Source organism: Mustela nigripes, chromosome 2, assembly GCF_022355385.1.
Source record: "Mustela nigripes isolate SB6536 chromosome 2, MUSNIG.SB6536, whole genome shotgun sequence".
In the NCBI taxonomy this organism is placed as follows: domain Eukaryota; kingdom Metazoa; phylum Chordata; class Mammalia; order Carnivora; family Mustelidae; genus Mustela; species Mustela nigripes.
The window spans coordinates 1,191,478-1,201,682 of NC_081558.1; the positions used below are offsets into that span (position 1 = coordinate 1,191,478).

General features: G+C 66.7%; 1 protein-coding gene across 3 annotated transcripts; it reads left to right on the top strand.

Annotated features, from left to right (window-relative positions):
* Positions 1-677: 677 nt before the first annotated feature.
* On the top strand, positions 678-9,526 carry CSNK1G2 (casein kinase 1 gamma 2). Of its 3 annotated transcripts, none has more exons than XM_059388542.1 (11): positions 678-1,134; positions 6,721-6,761; positions 6,952-7,021; positions 7,108-7,256; positions 7,350-7,584; positions 7,649-7,734; positions 7,803-7,887; positions 7,973-8,121; positions 8,251-8,334; positions 8,414-8,520; positions 8,615-9,526. In XM_059388542.1, exons 1-11 carry the CDS (start codon positions 951-953, stop codon positions 8,667-8,669), a joined length of 1,245 nt encoding a protein of 414 aa, XP_059244525.1. In that variant the 5' UTR covers positions 678-950; the 3' UTR covers positions 8,670-9,526. The 3 variants fall into 3 exon arrangements, with proteins under 3 accessions (XP_059244525.1, XP_059244526.1, XP_059244527.1); XM_059388544.1 differs by having other exon boundaries at positions 787-937; XM_059388543.1 differs by lacking the exon at positions 8,251-8,334.
* Positions 9,527-10,205: the final 679 nt, after the last annotated feature.

The following is a 10,205-nucleotide window of genomic DNA, read 5'->3' on the forward strand; positions in this document are numbered from 1 at the left end:
GTACCTGCCCCTCGCCACAGCCAGCTTGGGTGGCCGGCCCCTTCCTCCCTGTATCCTGGGCGCTGCTTGGTACCCACCCTCCTCCTCAGCCCTCCAGGGCTCCCGCGTAGTCCCTCCGGCCGAGGCTGGGCCCACTCCAGTGGCGCACACAGCCTGTGCCGGCTTTGGCAGCTGCGGACCGAGTGAAGCCTTGCCAGGGTCAAGGTTTCCTCCAGCCCCGCCTGACCACAGGCCACAGTTCTGCGTGGTTAGGCCCACCTGCACAGCTCAGGGTGGGGTGCAGGGGGTTCGGTGGGACGGCCCCGAGGCATCCGAGGTCCGTGGTAAGGGTCTATCAGCCTTGGTCTCTCTGCACCCAGGCTTGGGGCTCCATAGCTGGCTTTGGGGTTCTGAGGCCTCAGTCATGTGACTGGCCACCTCCTCTGCCAGGGGCTCTGCCCTCGAGTCATGGGGCTGGGGTCCCTCAACAGAGCCCACCCCCCACCAGCCTGACCTGTGGCATTCACAGGGGGGCGTGAGTCACTGCACTCCTGTCTCCCAGAAAGTCGTGGGTCGCACTCTCACCTTTAGAAGTCTTTCCAGCGTGTGGGTTCACTGCCCAAGCCTCTCGTGGTGCTACCCGTGGGTCCCCCCACCAGTCTGGGACTGTGTCGTGGACACCTGTGGCCTCCTAACCCCTGTCTTTGTTTCTCTACCAGCTGGGAGCTACGAGATTTGAGGCGGCGGGACCTGTCAACAGAATGTGTCCTCCCCCTGCATGCGACCCCGAGGCCACCGAGATGAGCGCCACGGCCGGGCCCTGGCAAGCGCCCGCGTCTCACTAGCAGGGAGCCCGCCGGGCCACCATGGTGTACTAGCCCCGAAGAGCCGGCCGCAGCCTCAGGTCTGCCCGGACCCGGGATTTGCACGGCAGCAGAGTCACCGTGGAGAGGCCAGGGTACCACAAACTTATGGATTTTGACAAGAAAGGCGGGAAAGGGGAGTCGGAGGAGGGTCGGAGGATGTCCAAGGCCGGCGGCCGGACCAGCCACGGCGTCCGGAGCTCGGGGACCAGCTCAGGGGTCCTGATGGTGGGACCCAACTTCCGGGTCGGGAAGAAGATAGGCTGTGGCAACTTCGGGGAACTCCGGCTAGGTGAGCCCCTTGTTACGTTCTGGGGCACAGGGAGGGGGAGGCTGCCCGATGGGGCTACGGCCCCCACTCCCAGGGGGCTACAGATGGTTGGGCCTGGGAATGCAGGTAAACCTCCTCCAAGGGGGAGGTTTTGCCGGACGCGTGGAGCCCTAGCCTCGACCTGACCTGTGTTTCTGTCAGTCGGGGAGCTGTGTGCCCACGTGGAAGTTTCTAGCTGGCGGGGACAGGGGCATTAGCCGGTGAGATGTATGCTCAGCTCTCGCTGAACCCTGGAGCCGCAGGCAGAGCCCGAGCCCTCCCCCAGCCAGTGGCCCTGGGAGGCTGGGGGGCCCGTTCAGAGCCAGAGGCACAGCACAGCTGCTCGAGGCATCAGCACTGGGCTTGGGCCGTGGAGTGTCACTGCTTGTCTGTGGCTCTAGGAAGCCCAGCGCTCGGGGTTTGTGAACGAGCAGACTGTCGGGGCTGGGGTCCGATCTCTGTGTGCTGGTTGAGGGGGCAGGTGGGGCTGGTGCTGAGCTCGAACGGCCGGTGCATGTGCCACTCGGGCACCGAGGCTGCCGAGCTTGTGGCAGAGAGCAGAGGGCAGCGGCGTCCGGCCCTCCCAACAGCCTGCGGTCTGTTCCGCAGCCGACCCCAGACGGAGCCACCCTGTCCCCGTCCCGCTGCCCTGTTAGCGTGTGCGTGTGTGCACACCCGTGCTCACACAGACCGGGCCCAGTGCTGGCCTGCAGCCTGGGGGCTACACAGGCCTATCTTTTGGGGTGTTGGGGTCGGCAGCCTCACAGTCCGGGTGTGCACAGACTAAGGACAGGGTGCGTCGGGGCTGTGGGGTGCCGCAGTTTTGGACTTCGAGCCTTTTTCAAATTGAGGGGCTTGGTGTTTTGTGCCGGGTTTCTGCCCGCATGGTGTTGCGTGTCCCTGCTGCTGCGTGTGTAGCTAGCTGGTTGTCGGTCTTTGTGACCACGCCCCGTTGTCCCTGTCCCGTCTTCCCACTCGGGGACGAGCAGCTGCACACAGATTCCCGCCGCTGTGGTGCACACGCTCCGTGCGCCCTCCCCAAGTCGTGTGCAGATGTTTTGTTAAAGCACTGGGTCGTGGACAAGCTATGTGCGGACGAGAAACTGCCAGACTGGCCCCCGCAGGCACGGCGACATTTCTAAACTCCCGTGGGCAGCGTCCGAGGGCCCGGGAGTCCCACGGCCCTGTCCGAGTTCAGGCTTGTCCGGACTCTGCTTGGAGCGCGCTCGGGGACGCCGGCTGGTCTCCGTGTGCACTTCCCGATGATTCCTGCCCTCCTGTCCGTCGTGCGTCCTTTTTCCGGGCAACTCGAAGGTTTTCACTTTGCCTCTGGTTTCAGACCTCGATTCTGCGTGGTTCAGGGCAGATTTCTTTGTGTCTGTCCGTGGGACTGAGTGCGCTTTGCAGACCTGCGTGACTCCTGTCCGGTACATCGGAGCCGCTTCGGTCCTCTGGCCGGCTCCTTCCTGCCTTCGTCTTCGGGCCTTTTGCGTCCCCCGACCCCGCGGCGCACACGAGGTGCTCACGCTGTCCGCGGGGCCCCCAGGCGGCGGCGGGTGTTCCCAGGGCCCGGGGCCCCCCTTTGCTCCCGTCCCATTCGGTCTTGCGCATCTGTCCGTTCACCCTCCTTCCCTCCGCCGCGTCTGGCCTGTCGTCGGAGCCGCGGGGGGGGAGGTTTCCTTCCACGCTCGGCGTTTCTCACTTCTCTGGACGCCCCGTTTCCCCCTCGGAGTTTCCCATCTGCGCGTTCGTGTCCCCGTCTCGTCCTTTGAGCCTCACGCGTCCTCGTGACTGTTCAACACCGAGCGCCCAGCACCTCTGGCTCCGCTTTCCTAGTCGCCGCCTCGCTCGCCGTGTCCCGCACACCCCGGCACTGCCTTCTCCGCCGCGTTGGGCGTCTGTGTGACCCTTTGCCGTGGAGGCTCATCTTGACATCATTGGGGGCGGGCACTCGGCTGAGAGCAGACCTCACTCGGGCTGGAGTCACCTCTGTCCCGTGGCGAGGGCGTCCTGGCTTCTTAGCCAGGGGTCGGGGGAGCTCAGGGGACCTCTGCACCCGGATGGCGGCCGCTGCAGCCTCCTGTGGCCCCCACGGATCTTCCTTCTGCTCGCCGCCCTCGGGAGCACCAGTGACTCCGCTGACATTGGTGAGGCCCTCTGAGGCCAAGGCCCTGACCGCCTCCAGCTGTGTGCGACTCCCCACTTGAGACACAAGTGGGCACATGGGCACACGCTCACCTTCCACTCACTCTGGCCTTCAAGGACTTTGGCTGTCTCAGGGCTCATGCAGGCGGTCAGACGCCAGTTTCTTCAGCAAGACCCAGTGGTCAGTTACTGTAAAGGGTCAGAACCCTCAGAGTTAAAGACTCCTGCTGTGAGGGGCGCCTGGCTGGCCCCGTTGGTTGAGCGTCTGACTCTTGGTCTCGGCTTGGGTCATGATCTCTGGGCTGTGGCATCGAGCCCCGCGTCCGGCTCTGCGCTCCGCGAGCGGCCGCTGGGGACTCTCCTGCCCCTCTCCCCCCTCGGGCGCTTGCCTGCTCGCTCTGTCTTTGAAGTCTTTGGAAAGACCCCGTGTTTTCACAAGGAAGCCGGTTAGGAGCGTGGACAGACAGGCCACAGACAGGTGGTGCTGCCAAGCACTGTGTGACAGAGTCCCGGTGTCGCACACGTGTAAAAAGACGCTGGGAGTCCAGACGGGCAGGAGAGGGGTGCCCAGCCAGCTCGCCGGCGGGGCGTGCGAGTCCTGACCCGGGGCCGTGAGCCGGAGCCCCGTTCTGCTGGGAGGGCGGGGAGACACCACATTAGAAACGGCAGGCGTGGAGAGAGTCGCCATGGGGCGCAGAAGGCACTCGGCCTTAGCGGCCACGAGTGAAGGCGCCACACGTGAGTCGCACGCCACGTTTCAGCACAAGCAGCGGACCGGGCCGGGCGGCTCGGCGTGGTACCCAGCCCTGCGGTGCGTGGGAGAGCGCCCTGGGAGCCCGCCGGCATCCTCGGAGAAACACGGCTGGAGCCGGGAAGGGGGGTCGGGCACAGTGGTGCCCCTTGGTCGCTGCCTCGGGCGGGCTGCTGCGTCCGTGTGGAGCCGGAGGCACCCCATGTCTGCCCGAACGCATCGCGTGGGCCCGGCGGGTGCGTGCATCCCCGGGAAATGCCTCCAGTGAAAACAGGCACCGCGGGTGCTGCTGCGGCTGCTTCGCAGGGCTCTGCTCTTACTAGAAGGAAGGAAGGTGGGGCGCCCGGGGGCTCTGTTGATGAAGCCTCTGCCTCCGGCTCAGGCCATGATCCCAGGGTCCTGGGATCGAGCCCCGCAGCGGGCTCTCTGCTCTGTGGGGAGCCCGTTTCTCCCCTGCCTCTGCTGCTCCCCCTGCTTGTGCTCGCTCTCGCTCAAATAAATAAAATCTTAAAAATAAGTAAATAAAGGAGATGATCTGGTGACAGGTGCATGGCCATTCAGTGGGGTAAGGAGCAGGTTCACTGAGGTCACCTGGGGCCCGAGGATGTGGGTCTTCCCCGTGTGGCGCTTCCGTTTATGTTGAGACTTCTCGTAAAACGTTGAAGAAAGAACATAAGAGGCAAAAGCTAGTTTTCATCAAAAACAAGGAAGCGGGGCTTCAAGAGAGCGTCCGATAAGCCTCTTGGTCGTCTGCGGTGTGAACAGGGTCTGCCAGGACACGGGGTCTCGCAGTCCACCCCTTCCTGACCATGGCCCGCCACGGCGAAGACGGGAAAACATGGAGAGAGCGGGCTGGGCGCCCCTGCACGGCGCGGGCACAGGCCCGTGGCGGCCACGTGGTCTCTCGAGACGCCATCAGAAGTGAGCTTTTCTCTTTGGGCAACAGTTGGAGAAGAAAAACGGAAACACACTGCCGGTTGTCCGCGTGCCGAAGCCTGCCAGGGGCCCGCAGAGTGACTCGGACAGGCTGTCACGCGTTCCCAGTGACAACTGCAGACCCCCATGAGAAGTCACCTCACACGTGACGGCTGGCGGTTGGGGGGTCCGGTGTCCCCTCCTCGGGTTCTCCTGAGGGCCTGCGCAGCGTGTCAGGGAAGTGGACCTGTGGACTCTCGAACCGCCCCTGGGAACAAGGCCCTAGGATCGCGGAGGCCGCTGGTGCCACAGACCACCCGGAGCACGCCTGGGATGGGGCGGGGACCTGGGGGAGGGGCTGGTGGGCCGGGAGAGCCCCCGCGACAGCCTGGGAGCTGGTTCACAGGGACAGCATGGTGCGGGTGACACCATGATGGGGGGAGTAAGCTGGGGCCTCTCCCCACAGCGGATCCTCCTCCGGGACAGCGGGACAGACGCGCGGCCTCCCGGAGGAGCAGGTATACCGTGTGGGGCCATGTTCGTGGCCTTCCGGGTCCCGTGAGGCCGGTCCGAGGGCATAGGCCAGGGTCGTGCCGGGAGGAGCTGCTCTGTGGGAGAGGGCAGCCCGGCTCCCCGCGGCACAGTGGCTCCCAGAGGGGCTGGGGAGTGGGGCCGAGCACCGGGCAGCCCTCCGTGGTGCCGCAGCTCACCCGACTTCGGAGCCACAGGGTGCGGGACCCTTTGACAGAAGCCCTGAGCTGCTGGGCTAGGCTGGCTCTCCAGTAGCCCCATCTGGGGTTTCTAGCAGGTGAAACCTGGGCTGTGGCTGGTTCTGGAACTCACATGTTAGCAGGTCTCTGGGGTTGGGTGTGTGGGCTCTTTCTGTATGGGCTTCTGGAGGTCCTGCGGGTCAGTGATGGGCTCGGGAAGACCACTTCCCCCAGGCTCTTTCGAACCTGTGAGGCACACAGATCCTAGCCCCAGGTGTGCTGGGAAGGCAGCCAGAGCCGCTGTGGGCAGGGTCTTGCTGGAACCTGGGGCCTCATTCCTTTCTGCACCTCGAGGGAGCTCCCCACGCCGATGGCCGGGGTGGAGCCCCTTCGGTGAGTCCCCTGCAAGACAGGACCTGGACAGGCCTCTCCACGTGGCTTCTTGCCAGGGGGCTGTGCTCCACAGGGCTGGGGTCTGCTGGCGGGACGGACGGAAGGAGATGGGCTGGCGGGGGCGGGGGTGTGGACTGCGCTGGGGCTGGTCCTGGGGAGAGGCCGAGCGGCTGGCAGGGGGGGAGGGGGTGGGGGTGTTCTCGGGAGCCCCGAGGGGCTGCTGCAGTCAGATGGCACCGGCTGAGGGGAACGCTGCTCTCTCCTGCTTTGCTGCCTTGGGAGCTGAAGAGGGGCCTTGGGGTCACCATGGGTCTACGTTTTCTCTCTTTGTCTTTTTAGATGGGAGAGATTGGAGCGAGCTGGTGTGCTGGCAGGAAGGAGTCCCTAGAGAGGAGTTGGGAGCGGCCTGCTTGAGTGGGCGGGCCTGGTTGGTGGCGGGAGGAGAGGGCCGCCTGCCGGGGGGACCTCGAGGATGGGGGGGCGATGGGGCCACCCGCGGCGGGGCAGGGGGCCGTGTAGGCGTTCTTTTCCTTCCCAGGACGTGGCCAAGCTCAAGGGGGTCTGCCGGGGAATCGGAGGTGGCCCCCGGAGGCCCCTGGGTCCGCTGGGCCCCCTGCCGGGGCGCTGCGGCTCTGACGCTCGTCTCTCCTGCAGGGAAGAATCTCTACACAAATGAGTACGTGGCTATTAAACTGGTGAGTCTGGGACTTTTGTGTCGTCGCCTGGTCCGGGCTCAGACCAGCCGAGAGTCTGGGGGGGGGGGGGGCATGCAGGGGGGGGGCTGTCACCTGAGCTCAGACTGGCCCCGTGGGTCTCCTGGGTGGCAGTGTTGCACACCGTGGGGGGCGGGGGTCACCTGGCCATATGTCCGCCTGCCCTTCCCAGGAGCCCATCAAGTCGCGGGCGCCCCAGCTGCACCTGGAGTACCGCTTCTACAAGCAGCTCAACGCCGCAGGTACGGCCGGAGCCGGGCGCGCGCAGTGCGGGGCGGTGCCCAGGGTGCCCCGCAGGCCCCACAGGAGTCTGTGTTGCCCGCTGCAGAGGGCGTCCCTCAGGTCTACTACTTCGGTCCGTGTGGGAAGTACAACGCCATGGTGCTGGAGCTGCTCGGGCCGAGCCTAGAGGACCTGTTCGACCTGTGCGACCGCACGTTCACGCTCAAGACTGTGCTCATGATCGCCGTCCAGCTGGTGCGGGCTGGGGGCGCGCGGGCGGGCGGAGCAGGGCTCAGGGCTGGGGGCCGGCTGGCGGGGGGCCCTCACCGCCCCCCACCCCGGCCCCAGATCACGCGCATGGAGTACGTGCACACCAAGAGCCTCATCTACCGCGACGTGAAGCCCGAGAACTTCCTGGTGGGCCGGCCGGGCAGCAAGCGGCAGCATGCCATCCACATCATCGACTTCGGCCTGGCCAAGGAGTACATCGACCCCGAGACCAAGAAGCACATCCCGTACCGGGAGCACAAGAGCCTCACGGGCACGGCGCGCTACATGAGCATCAACACGCACCTGGGCAAGGGTGAGCGGCGCGCGGGCTGGGCGGGGGGGTGCGCGGGCCGCGCTGACCTGCTCTCCCCCCGCAGAGCAGAGCCGCCGCGACGACCTGGAGGCGCTGGGCCACATGTTCATGTACTTCCTGCGCGGCAGCCTGCCCTGGCAGGGGCTCAAGGTGGGCACGGGGGTGGGGGCGGGGGCGGGGGCCGGCGGCGCGGGCTCGGCTGACCGCTGTCCCCGCAGGCCGACACGCTCAAGGAGCGCTACCAGAAGATCGGGGACACCAAGCGGGCAACGCCCATCGAGGTGCTCTGCGAGAGCTTCCCAGGTGAGGGCCGCCCCCGCCCCGCGGCCCCGGGCCGGCTGACCGCGCCCCGCCCCGCTGACCCCGCGCCCCCGCCGGCTCCCCACAGAGGAGATGGCCACGTACCTGCGCTACGTGCGGCGCCTGGACTTCTTCGAGAAGCCGGACTACGACTATCTGCGCAAGCTCTTCACCGACCTCTTTGACCGCAGCGGCTTCGTGTTCGACTACGAGTACGACTGGGCGGGGAAGCCCCTGGTACGTGGGCGCCGGCCCAGAGTCCTGGTTCCTGCGGCGGGCGGGGCCCCGGGCGGCGGGGCGGGGGCAGGGGGCGGGGCCCGGGCGCGTGGTGGGCGGCCTCAGCAGTGCGCCCCGCACCCCTTGCAGCCCACGCCCATCGGCACGGTCCACTCCGACCTGCCCTCGCAGCCTCAGCCTCGGGACAAAGCCCAGCCACACAGCAAAAACCAGGTGAGGGGCGGGGCCGACGACCCCGACATGGGGGGGTGGGGCAGGGCCCCCCTGACCCGCCTGCTGCGCCCCCACCCAGGCGTTGAACTCCACCAACGGGGAGCTGAACGCGGACGACCCCACGGCCGGGCACTCCAACGCCCCCATCACAGCGCCTGCGGAGGTGGAGGTGGCCGACGACACCAAGTAAGGCCCTGGGCAGCAGCCGGGCACGGGGGCACCTCGGGCCTCCTTCCCACCCCATGCCCCATGTCCCTGTCCCCTTGCCCTCCCCGTGCAGGTGCTGCTGCTTCTTCAAGAGGAGGAAGAGAAAAGCGGTGCAGCGTCACAAGTGACCCTGGGGCCGAGGCGCCCCAACCCCTCCTGCCACAGCCCCCCGGGGGGCAGTCCGGCCCCGCAGCGCGGCCGCAGCCAGGACACAGACTGCAGGGCTGGCCAGCTGCCCGCCTGCCCCTCGCGGGCTCACTTCCTTCACACGAGACTTTGGCCGAACGTTCCTACACCCGTGTCTAGTCCTTCCCTCCGAGAGCAGTGACAGAGGAACAAGAAGCGGCGGGGCCGCCGCCCGCCGGAGTGAGTAGTGGGCCGCCCGCGCCGCCCGCCCTGTTAGTCTCATAAAGTTCAGCTTGTCTCCCTCGATCCAAAGGCCGTTTTCTCGAGGGGGCACCGTGGGCATCGCTGCGGGGGCGAGCCCACCCTGGGCTTCCCCGCGCCACAGGGGAAGGCGGGGTGGGGGAGGCCCCGACCACATGCTGCAGCCCAGCCTGGGCGGGCGGGCACAGCCCCGCAGGGTCTCCTGCCGCTGCTGCTCGTGGAGCCGAGTCCAGGGCCCAGAGCCCTAGGGGCGGCCCCTGCTCACACTGGGGCTGAGGTCTGTGCCCGGGCGTTCGCGGGCTCCTCGCGGCCGGGCTCCACGCCCCGGTGCAGCGGCAGGAGACAAGCGCCTTAAAGCCTGGTCCCAGCCCCGTGGGTGCGTCCGGGCTGGGCAGCCCTGGCGGGAGCCGTCCCCCTAGGTCCCCAGAGGGCCTGCGCTGGTCCTCGGGCTGGAGCGGCGGGGCCGGCCTGGCAGCGGGTGTGCGTCTAGGCCTTGCTTTACACCGTGTACAGAAACGGCACTTCGGTTTCTCTGACGCTTCCTGGAAGCCATAGAGTTTAGGGGCTTTTTTAAAAAAAATAAAGGAAAATGAAAGCAGTCCTGAGTGTGGCGTGCGGTGTTTGCAAGAGGCTTGGCTGAGGCAGCACAGGTGCACCCGTCCCTAGGAGGGGCAGGCCCGGGGCGCGACCCCCTGCTCCCAGGACGGCGTCAGAGCTCCAGTTAGTGCCAGAGCTGGGCAAGGCTGTGTTTGCGGGCTGGGGATGCTGCTGTTGCCCTCGTCGGGATGAGCGTGGAGGACAGGTACGGGCCGGGTCTCCCTGGGCCTGGCTTCACACCAACATGTCAGAAACCCCGGCAAAGCGGCTGCTTGCAGAAGTGGCGGGGCTGGGGCAGTCGCACGGGGTCCCCACACGCCTGACAAAGTGGGGGCCCGGGACAGCCTCTCGTGGTGCCTTGAATGCGGCACAGAGGGACAAGGTCTCGGTGGCTGCTGGGCTGCCCGTGTTCACCCAGCGCTCACCAGGTTGACCCCGCCGTGGCCCGGGACGTTGTTGGGGACGGAATCTTTAGATGTGATGAGGGTCGGTGAGCTCATGTTGGGGGGTCTCCCCCTGCTGGGCTAATGCCCTTGTGAAGGGTCTTGGAGTGATATGGCCGAAAGCAAAGGGAATGAATCTTAGCGAAACCAGGACGTGACCCTGTCCACTGCAGACCAGGGAGCTCGGCCAGGGGACTCCCAGCCTCCCCGGACAGGTGACTTCGACGCCGGTGAAGA

What these genes read in the sequence shown, in the direction of transcription:
- CSNK1G2 (XM_059388542.1), top strand. Translation starts at nt 951, where the DNA reads ATGGATTTTGACAAGAAAGGCGGGAAAGGGGAGTCGGAGGAGGGTCGG. An exon ending in CAAGCAGCTCAACGCCGCAG is followed by an intron (nt 7,022 to 7,107) that starts GTACGGCCGGAG and finishes TGCCCGCTGCAG; the next exon opens with AGGGCGTCCCTCAGGTCTAC. An exon ending in CAACACGCACCTGGGCAAGG is followed by an intron (nt 7,585 to 7,648) that starts GTGAGCGGCGCG and finishes CTCCCCCCGCAG; the next exon opens with AGCAGAGCCGCCGCGACGAC.